This window comes from Chiloscyllium punctatum, chromosome 15, assembly GCF_047496795.1.
Source record: "Chiloscyllium punctatum isolate Juve2018m chromosome 15, sChiPun1.3, whole genome shotgun sequence".
In the NCBI taxonomy this organism is placed as follows: domain Eukaryota; kingdom Metazoa; phylum Chordata; class Chondrichthyes; order Orectolobiformes; family Hemiscylliidae; genus Chiloscyllium; species Chiloscyllium punctatum.
This window is the reverse complement of record NC_092753.1, coordinates 36,016,241-36,040,244: the sequence shown is the minus strand read 5'-3', so window position 1 is coordinate 36,040,244 and position 24,004 is coordinate 36,016,241. Positions and strand designations below refer to the sequence as shown.

The 24,004-nt window shown below is 40.7% G+C and overlaps 1 protein-coding gene across 1 annotated transcript in view; it reads right to left on the bottom strand.

Annotated features, from left to right (window-relative positions):
* Positions 1-24,004, bottom strand: part of LOC140486199 (cilia and flagella-associated protein 47-like) — a 482,883-nt gene that overhangs the window by 160,942 nt on the left and 297,937 nt on the right. Inside the window, exons 51-52 of the mRNA XM_072584990.1 lie at positions 19,774-19,917; positions 14,078-14,172 (exon numbers count right to left, since the gene is read on the bottom strand). Of these exons, the coding sequence (XP_072441091.1) occupies positions 14,078-14,172; positions 19,774-19,917 (239 nt within the window). The remainder of the gene's footprint in view (positions 1-14,077; positions 14,173-19,773; positions 19,918-24,004) is intronic.

Below are 24,004 nucleotides of genomic sequence, written 5' to 3'. Positions count from 1 at the left end.
TTTCATAAATTACTCATTTGTTTCAACTCGAGGTAATGGTTTTTTTAGATTAATATTTATCAATGTGCCAAGCCTTACATTGCTAATACGTGCAAGTACAATGTGTCCCCCACACCACACCATGTCAAAAGATTGGACGGCCTGTACCATGTATCTTCTAGTCAACTTATTTTTGATTAAATATGGGCTTCCTGACTCAGGGGTAGGGACATTACAGGATAAATGGGGAAATGAGCTGGAAGGTGGTTGCCTCCAATGGGAACAGAGGAAACACCAGAAAGGTACCCATCTGCTTGCCCAGGCAGCAATCCTTACAGCAAGAGTTGCTGACCTAATGCTTTGGCATGGGCCTGTCCATGCTGAGGGTGAAAAGGTAGCAACAGCAGGCCTTTTCATGGCTAGTAATTGGCAAGGGCCTTAACCCTGGTGATAGATGAATTTTTGGAGAAGTTGTAAAAGTTTGTCGTGTGCATAACAACTGTAGAACTGTCAAACTGTGCAATTATTTAAATCTCCAACTCTTCAAAGTTTTTTTAAAAATCATCTCTGGAGGGGTAAAACATAAGTCAATCTGTGCAGTTACTTAAACTGCCAGCCTGTGAATAGTTTTTTTTTCTAAACAAGGCTGCCTGTATCAATAAGAAAAACATACTCTAGAAATGACAATAGCTGTTTTGACATTACTCTAAGGCCTATCATTATGTCATTATTCATACTTGGTTACTTTCCACAAATAACAATTATTTTGGTAAGTGATTGCAAATTTACAGTTTAATTGGCATCTCAAAAAGATTATTTAAGAATTAGTTCTCTTATTGATGTGTGGTTCTGAATATGTCTGTTTTACATGGGAGGAGAAAGTGAGGATCAGAGCCGAAAATGTGTTGCTGGAAAAGCGCAGCAGGTCAGGCAGCATCCAAGGAGCAGGAGAATCGACGTTTTGGGCATAAGCCCTTCTTCAGGATTGGCCAGTATGAGTCGGCATGGATTGGGCCAAGGAGTGTCTAGAAGGGTTAAAGATGTGTCAGGCACAAAAGATAGAGAGCTTAACATTTCAAAATGACTGGGATGAAGGCCAAGAGAACTGAAACGGGCCTATAAAACAGCCCACCTTAATACTCAGCCACTTTCAACCTGACAGTGGGCTTGATTGCAACCTCTACCAGTTAACAGTTCTTACAGTAGTATTTGTATAGTACTAGACACTCCTGGCTAATCACTTCTGTTTGTTTTATTTTCCTATTTCATAGAAATCGTGATTTCAAACAGATTAACAGATCTAAATCAGACCAACTTTAATATATTAACTGTTTTCTATTCTCTCTTTCCCTCCCATCCTTATCTCAAAATGATTGACTTAGATACGGTGAGGCATTTTAATCTTTCTTTTTCAACAAGTTAACTTTACAACAGATATCACAAAAAAATGCCCTGTTAGAGGCTTGCTTTATTTTTGTGCACTAGTTAGACACTAATAAACACCAAAAAAACGTAATTATTTCTTTAGCAGTAATCTTTTCTGCTCATAAAATGCACTGCCCACATTGAATAGAATGGTAATTTCCAAGTAAGCAATTGCATATCGTAATCAGGCATTGCCAAAGGAAATGGAAAAATTAGATGTGACTCTCCAGACAATTTCCTTGCATAGGCTTTCTGGCTTCCTTCCCCACAGCTAAAACCAGAGCCGCAGACAAGCAGACAAACATTCAGCCTATCTTTGCTAAAGGATAAAATGAAAAGAAATATTTAAGTGAATGAATTACATGCCTGTTGTTATTCCTGGTAGCTATCCTGGGTTCCTGCCAATGTTAGTTAAGCATTTATGCCTGTAACTTAAAACAAATTAGATCCTCAGCACTGCTGTAGTTGCATTTTAATTAGTTACAGATACAAGGAGTGGCCTCCTGTCACTTGTTCAACTGTGGAGCATAGGGCATACCTAACGTGGCATTCGTGTACATGCAATTTTTTTAGTTAGAATGAAGAATTGTGGACGTCCAGTACCAGCTCAATTTCCAAAATAGTTTGTCAGCTTCAATGGCAGCCTTCAAAAGGAAATTGAATAAATATTTCGAGGAAAAACATATTGCAGGAATATGGGGAAGGAGCAGCGAGTGTGGCTAATTGGTTTGCTGTTCAAAAAATCCAATGCAGAATTAATGGACTGAATAGCCTTCACTCTGCTGTACTTTAATTACCCTACATCTATCTGTCATATTATACGATGTGTTAAACCTTAAGATACTGTCGAACTTGATGTAGTGTGGTCGGAGGGTCCCAAGGTGAAAGATGAGACGTTCTTCCTCCAGTTGATGGGTGGCTTGGATTTGGCAGTGGAGGAGGTCCAAGACTTGCATGTCCTTGGGGCAGTTCAAGTGGTTGGCCATAGGGCAGTGGGTGCGTGTGTCCCAGAGATATTCCCTGATATGCTCCGTGAGTTGGTATCCTGTCTCCCCGATGTAGAGGAGACCATGTAGAGGAGAAATTGTCTAGAGAGTCAACAGTATAGCACAGGGACATTATGGGCAGCACGGTGGCACAGTGGTTAGCACTGCTGCCTCACAGCACCAGAGACCCGGGTTCAATTCCCGCCTCAGGCGACTGACTGTGTGGAGTTTGCACGTTCTCCCCGTGTCTGCGTGGGTTTCCTCCGGGTGCTCCGGTTTCCTCCCACACTCCAAAGATGTGCAGGTCAGGTGAATTGGCCATGCTAAATTGCCCGTAGTGTTAGGTAAGGGGTGGATGTAGGGGTATGGGTGGGTTGCGCTTCGGCGGGGCGGTGTGGACTTGTTGGGCCGAAGGGCCTGTTTCCACACTGTAAGTAATCTAATCTAATCTAATGTCGAGAGCTATGGACACAGTAGGTGAGATGGGTGAATGTGCACAGAAATTTCTGCCGATGTGGAAGAATGCTTTGTGGCCTTGGATAGAGGTGAGGGGGAAAGACTTTACAAGGGAAAGTGCTGGGTGGAGAGGTTGGGTTGCTGCTGAAGCTGACGAGGGAACCAAGGAAGGTGCCATACTTGACCTTTCATTGCAGAATTAGCCTGGTCATGTGATTTGAAGTTTCAGCAGGGGAGCATTTTGGGAACAGTGATCATACTTCCATAAATTTTATGATAGTTACAGATAAAGTTAAGACTGATGCTTGGACTGAACTGGGTGCTGGCTTATTCCAACAGAATTATGCAGGAACTGGAGAAGAAACAACAGTATAGCACAGGGACAGGCTCTTCAGCGCACTAAAAGGGCAGCATGGTGGCTCAGTGGTTAGCATTGCTGCCTCATAGTGCCAGGGACCTGGGTTCAATTCCAGCCTCGAGTGACTACCTGTGTAGAGTTTGCACATTCTCCCCATGTCTGTGTGGGTTTCCTCTGGGTGCTCCGGTTTCCTTCCACAGTCCAAAGATGTGCTGGTTGGGTGAATTGGCCACGCTAAATTGCCTTGTAGTGTTCAGGGATGTGCAGGTTATGTGCATTAGTCAGGGGTAAATATAGAGTAATAGGGTAGGGGAATGGGTCTGGGTGGGTTACTCTTCAGAGGGTCAGTGTGGACTTGTTGGGCCGAAGGACCTGTTTCAACACTGTAGGGATTATATTATTCTATGACTGTGCCAATACTTATGGTCTTTCTAAACTAAACTAAAAATCTTTTGCCTCTGTGCTGTCTGTATCGCACTACTCCCTGTCTGTTCATACATCTGTCAAGAGGCTCTTAACTGTTGCTAATGTATCAACCTTCACCACCTTCTCTTGCAGCACATTTCTAGCACATACCACCCTCCATGTTAAAAAAAATCCCACCTCTTACATCTCCTCTAAATTACCTTTTTACCTGAAACCTATGTCCTCTGGTAATTGACATTTCTATTCTAGGAAAAAGATTCAGACTATCCATTCTATCCAAACCTCCCCTTATTTTGTAAACCTCTATCAGGTTGTTCCTCATCCTTCTACATTCAAAGTGTTGGCAAATGAGACTAGATTGGGGTTAGGATATCTGGTCAGCGTGGATGAGTTGGACCAAAGGTGCAGTACATCTCTATGACAATGACTCTATATTAAAAAAAGAGTTGATCACGCCAATTCAATAGCATATGGTTAATCTGATTGGGGTCTCAATTCCTCAATTCCTCAATGACTCCCATAATTCCTGGCTTATTTGTCACATATCCAACTCATCCTTGAATAAATTCAAAAACCCATCTTCTATGGCTTTCTGGCGAAGACAATTTCATAGACTCGCAAACCCAGAGGAAAGCTACAGCTGGAAAGGGAAACTGCTTATTCTTCAACTGTGTCCCTGAGTTTTAGTTTCCCCACAAGAGGAATTTTCTTCCTGGGATATTTTCTATCTAGACTCACAAGGAACTTAGATTACAGTAAGATCATCTCTCATTCTTCTAAACTTCAACTGGTGAAGGCTTAACCAGTTCAACATTTTTCACGAGGGAAGTTTATCATCTCAATTCAGTGAAAGCAACCAGCATTGAGCTGTTTTTAATGTAATTGTATCTCTTCGGCATGAGGAAACCAAAACAATACCTAGTAGCTCAGATATAGCTTTAATAAAAGGTGCTATACAGTGACAATAAAATTTTCTGACTTCTATATTCAATGTCCCTTGCAACAAATATTTAAGATACCATTTATTACCAAATCACTTGCTGCATTTATGTACTAATGTTTTATAATTCACTTGTAAGAATTCGCAGCTCTTTCCGTATGACTGACTTTTGCAACCAGTATCCATCTTTAAAAAATTGCTTCTCTATTTTACCTGAGAAAATAGACAAGTTCACATTCACATCCATATGCCAATCTTCTGCCTGCCACTTATTTTTACTCTGCTGTCAATGTCTTTTGACAACTTAATTTCCTAACTATTTGGTGGCATTGGGAAATATCACTAACATATATTTAATTGTTTCATTCAAATTACTAATATCAATAGTGAATAGTTCAGAGCCAGCGCTGATCCCTGTGAAGCTCCACTAGTTACAACCCGACAATCTAAAACTGGCCCAGTTCACCTTCCTCTCAGCTAATATGTTAACATGTTGAAAGATGATTAGATTCCCTACAGTGCGGAAACAGGCCCTTCGGCCCAACAAGTCCACACAGACCCTCTGAAGAGTAACCCACCCAGACCCATTACCCCACTCATGCACCTATCACTATAAGCAATTTAGCATGGCCAATTCACCTGAATTGCACATCTTTGGACTGTGGGGAGGAAACCAGAGTGCCTGGAGGAAACCCACACAGACACTGGGAGAATGTGCAAACTCCACAGACGGTGCCCGAAGCTGATACTGAACCCGGGTCCCTGGCGCTGCGAGGCAGCAGTGCTAACCACTGAGCCACTGTGTCGCCCACTATGCCCTTGTGCAAAAATTTTTGATGGTGTATCTACAGGTTCCCCTTCATCCAAGTTATGCTTTACTTAGTCAAATAACTAATTAAACATAATTTTATTTTTACAAAATTATGCTGACACTGCCTGATCATATGATTTTCTGTGTCCTCCTATAACCTCTTTAATAATGAAATTTAATAGTTTTCTTACGCCTGATATTACATTAGCTGGTTTGAAGTTTCTTGTTTTCTGTGTCTCTCCTCTCTCGACTAAAGGTGGAACATATATTATTTCCAAATCTGCTGGAACACTTCCCAAATCTAAGGAATTTTAGAAGATCATGATCAAAATCTCTATCTCAAGTGTTATTTCTTTTAAGACTCTAAAATGCAGGTCATCAGGTTCTAAGAACATATCATCTTTCTGGTCAAATAGTTTTCTGTGTACTTTTCTCATGATGATTATTTTAAGTTCCTCCCTCTGACACCTTAATTTTCAAATATCTAAGTCTTCTACAGCAAAGACAGACATAAAACACCCATTCAACACCCAGAGCCAGAGAGATGTACAGTATGGAAACAGATCCTTCAGTCCAATTCGTCCATGCCAACCAGATATCCAAAATTAATCTTGTCTCATTTGCCAGCTTTTGGCCCATATTCCTCAAACCTCTTCCTATTCATCTACACATCCAGATGCCTTTTAAATGTTGTAATTATTCCAGCCTCTACCACTTCCTCTGGCAGTTCATTCCATACACCCATCACACTTTGTGGGAAAAAGTTGTCATTTAGGTTCCTTTTAAATCTGTCCCTCTCACATTAAATCTGTGTCTTCTACTTTAGGACTCCCTCAACCTGGGGAAAATGCCTTGTCTCTTTACTTTATCTATGCACCTCATGATTTTATAAACTTCTAGAAGGTCAAGCCTCAGTTTCTGACATTCCAAGGAAAATAGCCCCAACTTATTTAGTCTCTCCATATAGTTCAAATCCTCCAACTCTGGCAACTTCCTTGTAAATCTTTCTGAACTCTCATGTTTTACAATAGGATTCCTATAGCACGGAGACTAGAATTGAATGCTGTATTCTAAAAGTGGCCTAACCAATGTCCTGTACAGCAGCAACATGACCTCCCAACTCCTATACTCAATGCACTGACAAATAGTGGCAAGCATTCCAAGCGGCTTCTTCACTATCCTGTCTACGCGAGATTCCACTTTCAAGGAACTATAAACCTGCACTCAAGGTCCCTTTGTTTATCAACACTCCACAGGATCTTATACACCTAATGGTAAGTCCTGCCCTGATTTGCCTTTCCAAAATGCAACACCTCACATTTATCTAAATTAAACTCTATCTGCCACCTCTCAGCCCATTGGCCCATCTGATCATGGTCCCGTTGTACTCTGAGATAGCCTTCTTCACTGTCTAATACACCTCCAATTTTGGTGTCATCTGCAAAATTACTAACCGTACCTCCTATGTTCACATCCAAATCATTCATATAAATGATGAAAAGCAGTGGACCCAGCACCGATCCTTGTGGCACTCCACTAGTTATAGGCTTCCAGTCAGAAAAGCAACCCTCCATCACCAGCATTCCAGCCAGTTCTGTATGCAAATAGCTACTTTCCATAGTATTCCATGTGATCTAACCTTGCTAACCAGTCTACCACGAGGAACCTTTTCAAACGCCTTACTGAAGTCCACATAGATCAGACTCACTGCTCTACCTTCATCAATCTTCTTTGTTATCTCTTTAAATACCTCAACCAAGTTCATTAGACATAATTTCCCACGCACAAAGCCATGCTGACTATCCCTAGTCAGTCCTTGTCTTTCCATATACATGCAAATCCTGTCCCTCAGGATTCCCTCCAACAACTTGCTCATCACCGATATCATGCTCACCAGTCTATAGTTCCCTGGCTTGTCCTTACCACTTTTCTTAAATAGTGGTACCACATTAACCAACTTCCAGTCTTGCAGCACCTCACCTATGCCTATCGATGATGCAAGTAGCTCAGGAAAGGGCCCAGCAATCACTTCCCTAGTTTTCCACAGGGCTCTAGGGGGTACACCTGATCTTTATGCCTTTTAAGACATCTTGCACCTCCTCCTCTGTAATATGGACATTTTTCAATATGTCGCTGTTTATTTCCCACGTTCTCTATCTCTCAGATCCTTCTCCACAGTAAACACTGAACAAAGAACAAAGAAGAACAAAGAAAATTTACAGCCCAGGAACAGGCCATTTGGCCCTCCAAGCCTGAGCCGATCCAAATGTACTGTCTAAACCTGTCTGTCAATTCCTAAGCATTTGTATCCCTCTGCTCCCCATCTACTCATGCATCTGTCCAGACGTATCTTAAGTGAATCTAACGTGCCTGCCTCTACCACCTCTGCTGCTAACGCCTTCCAAATGCCCACCACCATCTGTGTGAAGTACTTGCCGCGTGTATCCGCCTTAAACTTTCCACCTCTCACCTTGAAAGCATGACCTCTCATTATGGAATCCTTCACCCTGGGAAAAAGATTGTCTCTATCCACACTGTCTATACCCTTCATGAGTTTGTAAACCTCAATCAGGTCTCCCCTCAATCTTTTTTTCTAATGAAAATAAACCTAACCTACTCAACCTCTCTTCATAGCTAGCACCTTCCATACCAGGCAACATCCTCGTAAACCTTCTCTGCACCCTCTCCAAAGCATCCACATCCTTTTGGTAATGTGGCACCCAGAACTGTACACAGTATTCTAAATGCAGCCGAACCAACGTCCTGTACAATTTTTACATGACTTGCCAGCTCTTATACTCAAAACCCCATCCAATGAAGGCAAGCATACTGTACGCCTTCTTGACCACTCTATCCACCTGTGCAGCAACCTTCAGGGTACAACGGACCTGCACACCCAGATCTCTCTGCTCATCAACATTTCCCAAGGCTCTGCCATTTACTGTATAATTTGCTCTAGAATTAGACTTGCCTAAATGCATCACATCACATTTGTCTGGATTGAAAACCATCTGCCACTTTTCCGCCCAACTCCATCTATATCCTCCTGTATTCCCTGACAGTCCCTTATCCACCAATCTTTGTGTCATCTGCAAACCTGCTGATCATACCAACAGTGCCCTCTTCTAGATCATTTATGTATATTACAAACAACAGTGGACCCAATACTGGCCCCTGTGAAAAACCACTGGTCACCTTTCTCCATTTCAAGAAACTCCCTTCAACTACTACTCTCTGTCTCCTGTTGCTCAACCAGTTCTTTATCCACATAGCTAGAACACCCTGCACACCATGTGACTTCACTTTCTCCATTAGTCTACAATGGAGAACCTTATCAAACGCCTTACTAAAGTCCATGTATATGACATCAACAGCCCTTCCTTCATCTAATAACTTGGTCACTTCCTCGAAGAATTCTATCAAGTTGGTAAGGAATGATCTCCCCCGCACAAAACCATGTTGCCCATCACCGATACGCTCATTCTTTTCCAAATATAAATAGATCCTATCTCTCAGTACCCTCTCCAGCAACTTCCCCATCACCGACGTCAGGCTCACTGGTCTATAGCTACTGATACAAAGTTCTCATTTAGTATCTTCCCTAACTCTTGTAGTTTCAAATATATGTAGCCTTGCTGATCTTTAAGGGGCCCTATTCTCTCCCTAGTATTTGTAGAAACCTTTGGATTCTCCTTAACTCTCTTTGCCAAAGCTATCTCATGTTCCCTTCTTGCCCTCCTGATTTCCCTCTCAAGTATATTTCTACTGCCTTTATGCTCCAATGATTCACTCAATACCTACTCTCTATACCTGACATATGCTTCCTTCTTTTTCTTAACTAAAACCTTAATTTCTTGAGTCATCCAGCATTCCCTACACCTCCCATCCTTGTCCTTCACCCTAACAGGAATATACTGTCTCTGGACTCTTGTTAACTCATTTTTAAATGTTTCCCATTTTCCAGCCATCCCTTTACCAGTGAATATCTGCCCCTAGTCAATTTTTGAAAGTACTTCCCAAAGACCATCAAAATTGGTCTTCCTCTAATTTAGAACTTCAACTTTTAGATCCAATCTATCCTTTTCTATCATTATTTCAAAACTAATAGACTTATGGTCACTGGCCCCAAAGCAGTCCCCCGCTGATCTCAGTCACCTGCCCTGTCTTCTTTCCCAAGAGTAGATCAAGTTTTCTAGTAGTTTTAGTTGGTACATCCATCGACTGAATCAGAAAATGTTCTTGTACACACTTAAATTCCTCTCCATCCAATTCCATAATGCTATAGCAATCCCAATTTATGTTTGAAAAGTTAAAATCCCCTACCATAACCACCCTATTATTCTTACAGATAACAGAGACCTCCTTACAAGTTTGTTTCTCTATTTCCTTCTGAATACTGGGGGGGTCGCTATAGTACAATCCCAATAAAGTGATCACCCCTTTTTTATTTCTCAGTTCCACCCAAATAACTTCAGTGGATGTACTCCCAGGAATCCTGCCTAAGTGCAGGCATAATGTTATCCCTCACTAAAAATGCCATTCTCCCTCCTCTCTTGCCCCCCTTTCTATCCTTCCCATAACATCTACACCCTGGAACATTAAGCTACCAGTCCTGTCCATCTTTGAGCCACATCTCTGTAATCGCTATGATATCCCAGTCCCATATTTCCAAGCATGCCCTGAGTTCATCTGCCTTACCTGTTAAACCTCTTGCATTGAAATAAATGCAATTTAATTTATTAATCCCACCCAATTCTCTGCTTAGTTCCTGCCTGCCTTGACTGTTTGACTTGCTTGCTTTCCCAAGTACACCAGTCTCAGACTGATCTCTTTTCTCATTGTCTCCCCATATCCCAAGACCTACACCCCAACTGCATTATTAGTTTAAATCCTCCTGAGCAGCTCTAGCAAATCCCCCCACGAGTGCCCTTCCAATTCAGGTACGATTTTTCCTCCTTATATAGGTCACTTATACTCCAGAAGAGATTCCAATGATCCAGAAATGTGAATCCTTCGCCCCTGCACCAGCTCCTCAGGCTCGCATTCATTTGCTTTATCCTTCTATTCCTACTCTCACTAGCTCATGGCACTGGAAGTAATCCAAATATTACCACCATTGAGTACCTACTTTTTAAATTCCTGCCTAACTTCCTATTTTCTCTCCTCAGAATCTCATCCAATTCTCTTCCTACTCCTTCATAGAACATAGAACATAGAACATAGAACATAGAACAATACAGCAAAGAACAGGCCCTTCGGCCCACGATGTTGTGCCGAACTTCTATCCTAGATTAAGCACCCATCCATGTACCTATCCAAATGCCGCTTAAAGGTCGCCAATGATTCTGACTCTACCACTCCCACGGGCAGCGCATTCCATGCCCCCACCACTCTCTGGGTAAAGAACCCACCCCTGACATCTCCCCTATACCTTCCACCCTTCACCTTAAATTTATGTCCCCTAGTAACACTCTGTTGTACCCGGGGAAAAAGTTTCTGACTGTCTACTCTATCTATTCCTCTGATCATCTTATAAACCTCTATCAAGTCACCCCTCATCCTTCGCCGTTCCAACGAGAAAAGGCCGAGAACTCTCAACCTATCCTCGTACGACCTATTCTCCATTCCAGGCAACATCCTGGTAAATCTTCTCTGCACCCTCGCCAAAGCTTCCACATCTTTCCTAAAGTGAGGCGACCAGAACTGCACACAGTACTCCAACTGTGGCCTAACCAAAGTCCTGTACAGCTGCAACATCACTTCACGACTCTTGAATTCAATCCCTCTGCTAATGAAGGATAATACACCATAGGCCTTCTTACAAACTCTATCCACCTGAGTGGCAACTTTCAAAGATCTATGTACATAGACCCCAAGATCCCTCTGTTCCTCCACCTGACTAAGAACCCTACCATTAACCCTGTATTCCGCATTCTTATTTGTTCTTCCAAAATGGACAACCTCACACTTGGCAGGGTTGAACTCCATCTGCCACTCCTCAGCCCAGCTCTGCATCATATCTAAGTCCCTTTGCAAACGACAAATGCCCTCCTCACTGTCCACAACTCCACCTATCTTCATATCATCTGCAAATTTACTGACCCACCCTTCGACTCCCTCATCCAAGTCATTAATAAAAATTACAAACAGCAGAGGACCCAGAACTGATCCCTGCGGAACTCCACTTGTAACTGGAGTTACAACTGGAGGAACTGGAGGAACTCCACTTGTAACTCCTTTCATGCTTTCAGTTATTAATTCAACACATTCATTCTCCAGAGATCTTACACTTGCTTTAGTTACTATTTTCTTATTAATATATTTGGGGAAACTCTTACTATCTGTTTGTACTTTTCAAGTTAACTTTCCCATATCGTACATTACTATTTCATTCTGTCAGTTCTTAAATCTGCCAATCCTACAACATACAAACTTTGCAGAATTGTACATCATTTCTTTCAATTTGATACTATTGTTAACATTCTATTTAGGCCTGGATGATGCATTTGTCTCAAAGAGATAGTCTTTCACACTGGGTTAAATCTTTGCTGAGGGTTGTGAAATATCTTCTTAAAGACTTGATACTGCATCTCAAGTATCCGAACTATTAATCTAGTTTGCCAGTTTACTTTAGCTAATGACATCTTCAAATCTTTATAAGTACCTTTATTTAGGTTTGAAAACCCAGTGTAAGGCTCACATTTCTCACCAAGAAACTAAGTGGGAGTTTCTACTATTTTATGATCACTAGTACCTAGAGGTACTTCTATGGTGAAATCATTGATTCATCCTCTATCTTTGCAAATTACCATGTCTACCACTACTTGCTCACTGCTTGGTAGAAGAAGTTGTCCCAATTCACATCTGTCATCAATTGTCCCTATTAGAGCCCCATAGCCATACCAGACTATAGCATAATCATTTCTCAAAGTTTCCTGGTTTGTTTATGGCAATGTCCTTACATTAGTTTCAGGATTTTAAGTCTTGTTTAATGATGGAAATGCATCCAAAATATACAATTCCCCTTAATTCATATTGACCTGACAATCACACTCAGAGTATGTGAGATGTCCAGTGTGAGAAATTGATAAATATGATGCTGAGTTCAGGCTGGAATTCAGTTTCTGCTTTTGAAAGTAATTTTTTTTCATTTTCTATTTATTTTAAAGACATTCCAGAAAGCAATTTGTTTTTTTAACGTGAGTTTTTGAGCACAAATTGATCTTAAACAGGTTAATCTGGGCCTGCTTCTAACCATGCTCCTTTTGCAGCTCTCAAGTTGTTCATAACCAAGGACAGCAATTTAGTTCCAAAAGTGGAAAAGAAGAGAAATTGAAAGAAGTGCATTTTACATCAGATTTCACAAAATGCTCATTGTTGGATTTTCAAAGCCCCATTCACGGAAATAGTTTTTTTTCTAAATAGTAAAATCATGCATTTGAAAAAAAGAGAAGTTAGCAATCATGAACCCTGTATGGGAAGGTCATGCCTCAGTTCCTCAGTTTGGCTTCTTTGCACTTTCACTGTATTTTTGCCAGCAAGAGGTTTCTATATCATTGGAAAAAAATAAATAAAGCAGAATTGCACCTAGTAACTTAATGGACTATTTGACTATTAATGTGTACCAGTGAAAATGGCTGCCCAACACCACAAAAGGCCTCAATTTTCAGATGTTTGGACTTATTCTGCAAGAAGTCCTAAACATTGAACTGTATGGGTTTTCAAATAATGCACTCTCATTGCAGAATTTTCTATAGGACAGGATAAAAGTTGTGCCAAACAGTCAAAAGAAGTGGAAGCATTCAGATAAAATATATGGGAGTGACCAGAGTGTATGGATCTGGCATTTCCCTACATCCAGTTAAGCAAGTCACAAAGGACTCCTCTCAATCTGTCACTTCAGAATTGCAGCTAACTTCTCAGTTAACAGCTTTTTTCAAGTTTTATATTTATACCCATACTACATCCCACTATTACTGTTACATCAAATGGAACAATGGCTGCATCTGTATTTGGAAAGATTAGCCCTTGCAAAAATAGTTGTAATGCAAACATCTGGGTTGGGAAACAAATGGCACACACTTGAACCTTGTTGCCTGACCCCAATTCACCACTTTCTTTGGGTTAAAATTCAGCCCTCAGGGTTGCTAATGTCAATGATCAGATACCAATGGTATCTGATCATCAGAAATTGGCAATCTTTGGGAAGCACAATAATCTACCACTGACTGTACACACTTCTACTAATTAAGCAATTACAATATATTTGAAACAATTACAAAACATCTCTAATGTCATGTCTAGGAGTCTAGCTATCTGTGTTCACCAAAACACAGATCAAAATACAACGTGGAAGAAATTTTAAAATCTGTCTTGACAATATTGCAATATATAGTGTGAAAAATACATCTAGAAATAACTTCAAAGTTATAATCTCAGTTTAGTACTCTAAAGAAAATAATAAATGCTTGAACATGGTCAGCTAACTTGATTACCAAACCTCCTGGCCAGTGCGCACATAGTGAGATCACTACTCTGATAACTTCAGCGTATTAATTATTTTTATTATAACATTACAGATTTTGATTTTAAATTAATACTATCATAGTTAAATTCTAAAAATATTCATATTACTCAGATCACATTTACTATCTTTTCAAATATAATAACACTGGATTTTCTTATATTTCCCTTACCAGCACAGCACAGGTTACACAGAGACACTGCTCAGGTGGAGCTGGGGTTGCATTAATCTCCAAGTAAAACCAAACTCTGTACAATATGTTCTTCTCTGCAGTGGTTAGAAAAGTAAAAAGTTAGAATTTCACAATTACTGTGTTGGTTGCATAATATTATTCCTTCTTAGAAATTTTGAAGCAATTGCTATATTATAACAGGCAGTGGTGGATTATAGTTCACTCAGGAAATCCAAGCTGCTGCAATAACATGCAATTTTACATGTACCTTGTTGGTCTGGGTTATGGATAATGTTGATAGACATTCCAACATTCCTTTCATTACAAAGCTGGCCAGGAATCTCACCAATTTTACCTCAAATTGTCATGTTGTCAGAAGGATTTGCAGTTTCTTACAAAACCTATTGTTTGGACATCAAATCCTGGAATGGGACTCAAACTCAGAGCTTCAGGCTCCAACATTATTCCCTAATAATATTACACATAGAATACTACAATTCTGAATATGAAAAAGTAAAACGTTATTGCCATAACAAAGTTTCTGTCCATGAATATTTATGTACGGCACAAATTTTAATTGTAATTGATAATAACAGAGATGCAGTTCCAGTCCACACCTGCAGTGATTGCAATAAGCTGAATGATTGAAACAGGAAGGAGTGCAAAGTAAGATGTGATTTAGCCTGGTAAAAGACAATAATGTCGTAAATTCTGTACACTCTCTTTGAAATTTAATATCAAGGAATGTTATGGGCCCTTTTTTCAAGATCTTTTCCAAAGTATCACTCCAGGAACATTAAAAGTGATAGAACATTGCTGATCAGTGTATTTGTCCTTGCACTCAGTAGCAACAGTGCGCACTGTTTACAAAATTTACTGCAGAAATTCACCAAGCTCCTTAGGCAGCACCTGTCAAACCCACAATCACCACCATCTGGAAGGACAAGGGCAGCGGATGCAAGTTCCCTCTGAGTCTTTCACCACATCCCATGGAAACATATCACTGTTCCTTCAGCATCACTGGGTCAGAATCCTGGAATTCCCTCCCTAACACCACTGTGGGTCTATCTGCAGCACAAGGACTGCAGTGGTCCAAGAAGGCAGCTCACCACCAATTTATTAAGGGCAACTAGGAATGGGCAATATATGCTGGCCAGCCAGTGGTACGTATATTCCATGAATGAAAATAATTGCTTTACACTGTTATAATGCTAATGTTCAAGCCATTTATTATAACTATTTATATTTAGAGTATAATGAAAAAATACAAGATTTTATTTAGTCAGATGTGTTTTAATTTAGTTGTGGGATGTAAATATCACTGGTAAAGTAAGCATTTTAATAGTCTTCCCTAATTGCCTTTAAGATGATGTAATGGATCACCCTGCTTAATTATTGCAATACATGTGAGAAGGGCTGCTTTTTTTGTGGACGGGATATATGTGGACAAGGAGGATGCCAGAGTCAGAGATAAGGGTTTGGCTAGATCTCAAGCATAATTCTATGTCTGCAGCATTCGTTACATCAGTGCTTTTAGCCATTTACTGATAATACTTGTGGATGAGGTTGAGAAGATGAGCAATTCTGTGAATACATCCATGTGCATGCCAGAAGTCCATAATTTGGATTATTTACTGGTTCCTTTTTCCTGTGAGTTGGTTAACCAATCATCAATATTCAGTACAAGAACTGGGAAAATATTGATGTGTTAATTGCTGGTTCTATCTGACGAATGAGGAGGGATACATTCAGCAATGGTGGTGGAACAATCTGGGGCATTGGCTGTCAGATTTCATTCTCTAAAAAGTGAGAACATCACAAGGTTGTTTTAATGTTCTGCGAAAAATCTCACCCAGCCTTCCCAGAGTACTCTCTTGTGGTTTTGGTTTGATTTGAGGCCTAGATCACAGCCATGTTTATAATGGTTTGATATAATTAAGTGGCTTGCTTGGCTACTTCAGGGTGCAGTTAATTATGTCATTGTGGGATCTGACCCAAGATTGCTGGTTTTCTTCCCTAAAGAACACTACTGAAAGAGTTGGGTTTATTCAAAAATTCAACAATTTCAGTCATTTTTTACTGGTTTCCACTTTTTATTTCCAGATTTTTTTAAAGTAGGAATTAAATTCTCAAGCTGTCATTGTGCCACACACCAAGTGGAAAATCTGTGGAAGATAGTCAGCCTGGGTCCCCGATTTCCATTCCTGTGTCCAGCACATAGAGTCAGGAGGATTTTCAATTCTGAGGACCCAGCTTTTAGGAATGAATACTCATTTTTGTTTGGGATGGGTGAGAGTGGAATAGAGACTGCAGGCTGGATTGGGACCTGGGAAGAGGTGTGAAGAACACCAGTTGCCAAAGTGTGTAGGCTGGGATGGGTAGTTATAAAACAGCCCTGTAGTCCTCATCCCATGTTCATGCAATCCAGATCACTTCATATTCTCTACCCATTCCCTCAACCCCTCGTGTCACCTCAACAACTCTCTGCCGAAATACTTCCCATGACTCCTCATGCACATCGACCATGTTATGCCTCTATTCCCATTCCCTTGGCCTCTTATAGCCCTTATGCCAGCCTATTGTCTACTTTAAAATACTACCCTTTACCATTTGTTGAAGCTGCCCATGGCTGAAGGTAACATAAAATGGCTGCCTGTGGCTTTCGTGGATATAAAATGGCTGAAGAGAATTGTTAGTTGAACATAGCAGTTTCCACAGTCAGAATTGTGTCCCTCAAACAAATAGTAACCAGATAAGATAGCAAAATGTCTTGGGAATCACAATAGGATCTTAGTGAGAAGAAACAAAGGAATGTAGACATTGAGATGTTTCTAATAAGGGAAGCCCAGATGGAAGTCCTTTAGCAAGTTAATTTAAAACTTGTTATTTAATAAAGGATATCTTGATTCACATTAGCTAAGACCCTTGAGGTAATTTTAAGTACATATGCATGTATGCACATGCACATATTCATACAATTACAGTCGCAGATTTAGCGTATTAGATATCAGGGAACTTAATTAGATTCCTGTGGACAGTCAACTTGAGGCACAGGCAATTTTGATAAGGAATACTCTTGAAAAACCTAGATAAGCACCTGGTACCAGCAAGTCCAAAGTTTGCTATTTAGTGATATGTAGAAGGAAATATCTGATCCCATCATAATCAAAAGCCTTTTAGGTAATTGCCATTACATATTAAACATGGAGGTATACTGAAATTAGAAATGCAACTAAAAAACTAACAAAGTAATTTCACTGAATTCCTTTAAACAAATGGCTGTAGATAATAAGGGGAGAAGCCCCCATTCTGTCAGCAGAGAGGATTGAATGCCACATGTGTAAACACCAAGGACTGGAGGACATGCACCAAATGGTATAAACACTAGGGACAGGGTGAATATATAAAACATGGTATAAACAGATAACCTTGTAAAAGCGCAACAAGAAACAGATAGCATTGTAAGGGGGCAAAAACAATTGCAAACATCAAAGTCATCCTGACCTCCAGAAAATAAGCAACGACAGGCTTCACAAGGTAACAAACAGAATCCACTTAGTATGATGAAGCTGGCAAATGTCTGGGGAGGAGCATAATGGTCAGAGGGAATGTGGCAAGTACTGACATTAATGCTGCACGCAATCATTATTCTGTAAAATATATAAATATTCTGTACTTGACTGGGAGAGTTAAAGAGTGTTTTGGAGTCTGTGTCCCAAAGAACTCTCCCACGTTTCATTGCTGAGGAACTCCGAACATAGATCAACTTGTGCTGCTGAACACAGGACTGAAGACACATCTTCAAAATCTCCCTCCAACATCCTTTATCCACCATGTCAATCCATCTAACATTCACAAGGTACCCATGCACACAGAAAAGAAAAGAAAGCAACTCTCTGAAGACTACACTCTATTGAGAAAATACATCTATAAAAACCTATATTGACAGTTCAAAATTACTGGACAAGTCTTAATGTTTTGACACTACTTGACAGTTCTTGATAGGTTTTGACAAATCAAAATTTGTAAAGGTTTATTGAACAATTATGCACATTTTTTCCACAGTTGACAATCTCAAAAGGGCACCTGAGCCCACCAAATGAACCCTGATATCTACCTCTAAAGGAACCCTGATCCTCCAACAAACCTCCCTCTCTCCCACTCCAAGGTGTCTTGAGGCCGTGCGTACTTCAGCTATGAGGATAGATTGAAAAGATGAGGCTGTTTTATGGGAACTAGACTGGGATTAGAGAAATCTAAGAGGAGATTCAAGAGAAGTTTTCAAAATCTTGAGCGCTCTCAATAGAGTAGATGAGGAGAGGTGTCTGCTTATAAAACAATCATGAAGCTGAGTGTGAAAGGTAAAGGAAATGCAAGGTGAAGAGAAAAGAAACAAATTCACCGGTGAGTGGTTCGGGTCTAGAATGCACTATCTTGAAGTGTGATGGAGAAAGGGTCAATTGAGGCATTCAAGAAAGTATTGGAGTATTATTTAATTAGAGTTTAAATAATGCTCAGAGACCTAGTTCAATGCGATGGGATGTGCAAAATGGCCACTTTCTGCACCATGACAATTCTGTGATTCTGTGATCGTACCTTACTGTTCAAAGGAATACCTTAACTATTCAAAATAATGCACTGAGAACAGATTTGATTTTGGTTGGTCTGTTCTCCACATCCTGGAGTTCCATGCAGTGGGGTTATCAAAATTGGATTGAAATGGAGACAGCTGACCATTTCAATAATCAGCCGGCTACATGCACTACACATGCATGAGACCTGAACCGATTCCATTCCTGCCCCTGTAGAAATGGGAAGTGCTACATCCAGAGATGGGACTTGCAATTTTGGGCCATTTTACCGCATCAGGGAGGATTTCCGCATGACACAAATCTCTATCTGGGTTTAACAGGGAATACTGGAAGAAGTGTGATGACAAATTAGTAATCTGCCTATTTTTGTCATTGGAAGACCATTTATACCAATATGTAGATGGATTATGGAAAAGGTTGGTGAATGCCGCGGAGAATGAATCACAGGATATTTTCAAAAAATGAATCATGCATGTGGATGAACAGCAAATGCTTGTAACTGAAAAATTTGATGTTGTGTAAAAGAAGGAACATAATGACAAAATTGTCTTGTGGTGTCCTGAGATGAGATTTCCTATTCACATAGGACTAAATTGATTGTGCTTTGGGAAATGCACTGCATATACATTGTCAATCATTCCTTACTAACATGGGGCTGAATTTTGATTGTATTTGGAAACTTGACTGACATAACTTTGAGCAACAAAACAAAAAGCTTAGATGTCTATCGTAACATGTCCTTTCTTCAGTATAACAGCCTGAGTCAAAACTACTCAAAGATAACTCCATGTAAGTGTATTTTTAAAATCCAATATGTGCAAAATGCCTGCAGGAAGGATTTTTTTTTGCTGCCTTTCTCAAGTTTGCCACATTCCACACAATGTTTAAACATTCCAACGCCAAGATAAGTAATAAATGATCAACCGGAGCTTTTGTAGTTGCAGTAGTAGTGTACCTATCTGTGAGCCAGGAGATCTAGATTCGTATCACATGCTCCAGAGGCTGATTTCAAAATATTGGCAAATGAATAAATGCAGCTTTTGACAGTAAAGAAACAAATGCACATCTGCAGCTTAAATTTACAGTTATTAAAAGAGAACGTACCAGAATTTACATCCCCACTTGCTTCACATGCCACTGATGTCTCATTTGTTGCTGGCTGTTCATTATCCAACTTTTCCACAGAGCTACTGCACTGGGGGATCTGCTGCTGCTGAGTTTCATCTTCGACCACAAATGAGATGACACCTGAAACAAATAGGTCACAAATGTGCTGTTAAAACAGACATTACTTTTAATTGGGTGAAAGACTTGCATTCAAAACTGTTCCTCCCAATTTAAATTTAAGACAAACCTCAAATTCTAGGAATGTTGATCTAGTCAAATTGATCTTAGTGCTGACATTTGTTTAAAAGAGTTCATTCCTTCAAGGGAAGATTACCAGACCTAGTACTGAAGCTTTGATGTGCTTTTCACTCATTGATGAAATCAATATCAAGCAGCAAGAATGATGCCAAATTGCTTCTCAGCAACAAGAATAGCGTCAATTCAAATTCATGCAGCACATTTAATGCAATGTAACATTCTAAGGTGCTTCAGACTGCTCGCTATAAAACAAAGCGTTATACTGAGCTTCATGCATAGATACTACATCAGGTGACCAAAAGCAGGAGAGCTTCCATATATTTTAAAGGAGGAACATAAGGTGGAGAAATGGAGAGGTGCAGAAAGGGGTACTCCGAGGCTTGGAACCAAGGCAACTGAAGACACAGGTATCAGAGGTGGAATAATTGGAATGAGGTATGCATAAGGGGTTAAAATTTGAGGTGCACAGATGTAGAATTACAAAAGACACCAGAGTTGGGAAGGGGAAAGGCTGTGGAGGGCCTTTCAAAACAAGGATGAGATTTTTAAAGTTAAGATGCTGCCATTGTAAGGGGGTGATACAGGAGCAAACTCACTGAAAGTTAAGGCAGGAGTGATATAGTTTTATATGGACTGAGGTTTAGCAAGGGGCAGAAATTAGAGGCTGACTAGGAGTACATTGAAATAGTTGAGTGTAGCAGCAGATGAGTTGAAATAATTGCAAAGTTATGTGATATTATGGGATGAAAATAGGTGATCTTAGTGATGACACAAATATAAGGTCAGAAAATCACCTTGATACAATAAGTTTGTGAACAGTTTTGCTTAACCTCAAACTATGATCAGGGCAAGGGATAGAATCAGTATCTTGGGAATAAGGTTTTGGGTGGGGGCAAAAACAGTAACTTTGGTCTTCCCAATATTCAAATGGAGGAAACTTCTGTCATGCAGAGTGGGATATCACATAAACAGTCTGATAATTTAGCAACAGCAGAGTAGTAGAGTGGTGGTGAAGAAAAGCCAGATGTTGCCATGTAGGTTACGTATGAAAACTAATGTTGTGCTAATGACTAATGACATGTGTCACAGAAGGGTACACAGAAATCAGAAATAAGCAGAGCCAAGAAAAGATCTTTAGTGCAAGGCAAAGATAACAATGTGGGAGCAGAAAAAGAAAGCATTGCAATTGATTGGTGACAGTTTGATTGAGAATAAATATGTGAGAGCAGACCCACCCAGCTGAATCGCACTGTAGAGGATGGTGTGTTCAGTGATGTCAGAATGACAAGGCGGGAAAGTTCACCCTTGCAACAGTCACATACAATGTCACTCATGACCTTGGTACAGGATGGTGTGGCACTGTGGCAGGGGCAACAACCAGGTTAGAACAATGTAAATAAAGGTGCCAGGGAAGATTGGAAAGGACTTGAAAGGTAACAACACATTCAAGGATTTTGGAGAGAAAAGGGAGGTTGGAGATGAGGCAGTAGTTTATAGGGGAGATGGGATCAAAGTTCTTTTTTGAAGAGAGGTGATAATGTCTCAGTTAAAACAGGAAGGAACAACATCTGAGGAGACAGAACAACTTACATCGCTCAACTTTCACAAGTCAGGAGGATTATCAGCGATTTAGTGGGAAGAGGATCAAAGGAACAGGAGGTTCATTTCAAGGAAAAGTGAATATGAGGTGAATTAGGAGAGAAACTGGATAAAGATGTGAATTCAGGGTGAGGGCAGAGGAGAGCAGGAAAGGAAATCTGGTGAGTTTAAGAATTGACTGGAATCAGTTCATTAATAGGTTAAGTAAGTGTATCACCTTCATTGAAGAACAAAACAAGTGGTGACTAATGATTCCAGCAAAATATCAATACTCAAACAGTCTTTTAAAAAGTAGGTTGTGTGGGGATAATCTTGACACTGCAAGGACTTACCCTCCCCAAAATGGCATATCCTTTTACCAAGTATTTATAGAGATGTACAGCATGGAAACAGACCCTTCGGTCCATGCTGACCAGATATCCCAACCCAATCTAGTCCCACCTGCCAGCACCCGGCCCATATCCCTCCAAACCCTTTCTATTCATATACCCATCCAAATGCCTCTTAAATGTTGTATTGTACCAGCCTCCACCACATCTTCTGGCAGCTCATTCCATATATGTACCACCCTCTGAGTGAAAAAGTTCCCCCTTAGGTCTCTTTTATATCTTTCCCCTCTCACCTTAAACCTATGCCCTCTAGTTCTGGACTCCCTGATCCCAGGGAAAAGACTTTGTCTATTTACCCTATCCATGCCCCTCATAATTTTGTAAACCTCTGTAAGGTCACCCCTCAGCCTCCAACGCTCCAGGGAAAACAGCCCCAGCCTGTTCAGCCTCTCCCTGTAGCTCAGATCCTCCAACCCTGGCAACATCCTTGTAAATTTTTTCTGAACCCTTTCAAGTTTCACAACATTTTTCCGATGGGAAGGAGACCAGAATTGCATGCAACATTCCAACAGTGACATAACCAATGTCCTGTACAGCCAACGTCACTGTCCACTACACCTCCCCATTTTGGTGTCCTCTGCAAACTTACTAACTGTACCTCTTATGCTCGCATCCAAATCATTTATGTAAGTGACAAAAAGTAGAGGGCCCAGCACCGATCCTTGTGGCACTCCACTGGTCATAGGCCTCCAGTCTGAAAAACAACCCTCCACCACCACCCTCTGTCTTCTACCTTTGAGCTAGTTCTGTATCCAAGTGGCTAGTTCTCCTTGTATTCCATGAGATCTAACTTTGCAAATCAGTCTCCCATGGGGAACCTTGTCGAACACCTTACTGAAGTCCATGTAGATCACATCTACTACTCTGCCCTCATCAATCTTCTTTGTTACTTCTTCAAAAAACTCAATCAAGTTTGTGTGACATGATTTCCCACACACAAATTTGTATCCCAATCAAGTTAAAACCAACTTCAGAAATAATAAAAAGTGCCAGAAGAACTCAGTTCACAGAGCCAGGGTTTGGAAATTACAACAGTCACTGCAGAAGATTTAATAACAGTTTTTCTTTGCTAAACATTTCGCAGTCCTCTGTTCTGAATACAGTTGTAAGTGACCTCACCACATGTATGCATGCCTGTTTCATTCCCTGTTACTCTCACTTACCTCCCAATTTGCTTTGGAGATTGACTGTGTCAGCCTGTCACAGCCTCACTTAGATCTTTACATTTGCTTCTTTTTTCATGCACTTACATTGCCTGACAGGGATTAAATCTGTGCTTTATCTCCTGTTGCCCCGACACTGACTGTTGCATTCAATATTCTGTTGGTTTAGTATTCCAAACCAGGGAAGCACAGTGGCTGAGTGGTTAGCACTGCTGCCTCACTGCACCACAGGCCCAAGTTTGATTCCAGCCTTGGGTGACTGTCTGTGTGGAGTTTGCACATTCTCCCCATGTCTGTGCGGGTTTCCTCCCACAGTCCAAAGATGTGCAGGTCAGGTGAATTGGCCATGCTAAATTGCCTATAGTGTTAGGTGCATTAGTCAGAGGGAAATGGGTCTGGGTGGGTTACACTTCGGATGGTCGATGGGGACTTTCTGGGCCAAAAGGCCTGTTTCCACACTGTAGGGAATCTAATCATTAGAAGGCACTACTGTGCCTTGGCAAATTTGGCAGATCTGAAGCTCTTGTTCAACCTCCTCATAGTAGGAGACATAGGTCCAGACTTTCTCCATCAAGGTGGGGAGGGAAATCATGACAGGCCAGAGTTTTAAAAAGGGCAGGCAGGACCCATCCTCATTCCTCGTGCTGCCAGGTTTCTTCACTGCGGGAAAGAGTCCCACACCCAGCTATTCTGGCTTTCTCAGCACCCTTCTGGTATGAGAATGTTGGATCTTCATTTTGAAGATATGAAGTAACTCCATGAAAGCCAACATCCTGTCACCAAGTCACCGTTTATTTACACATGCACAGTACATGACAC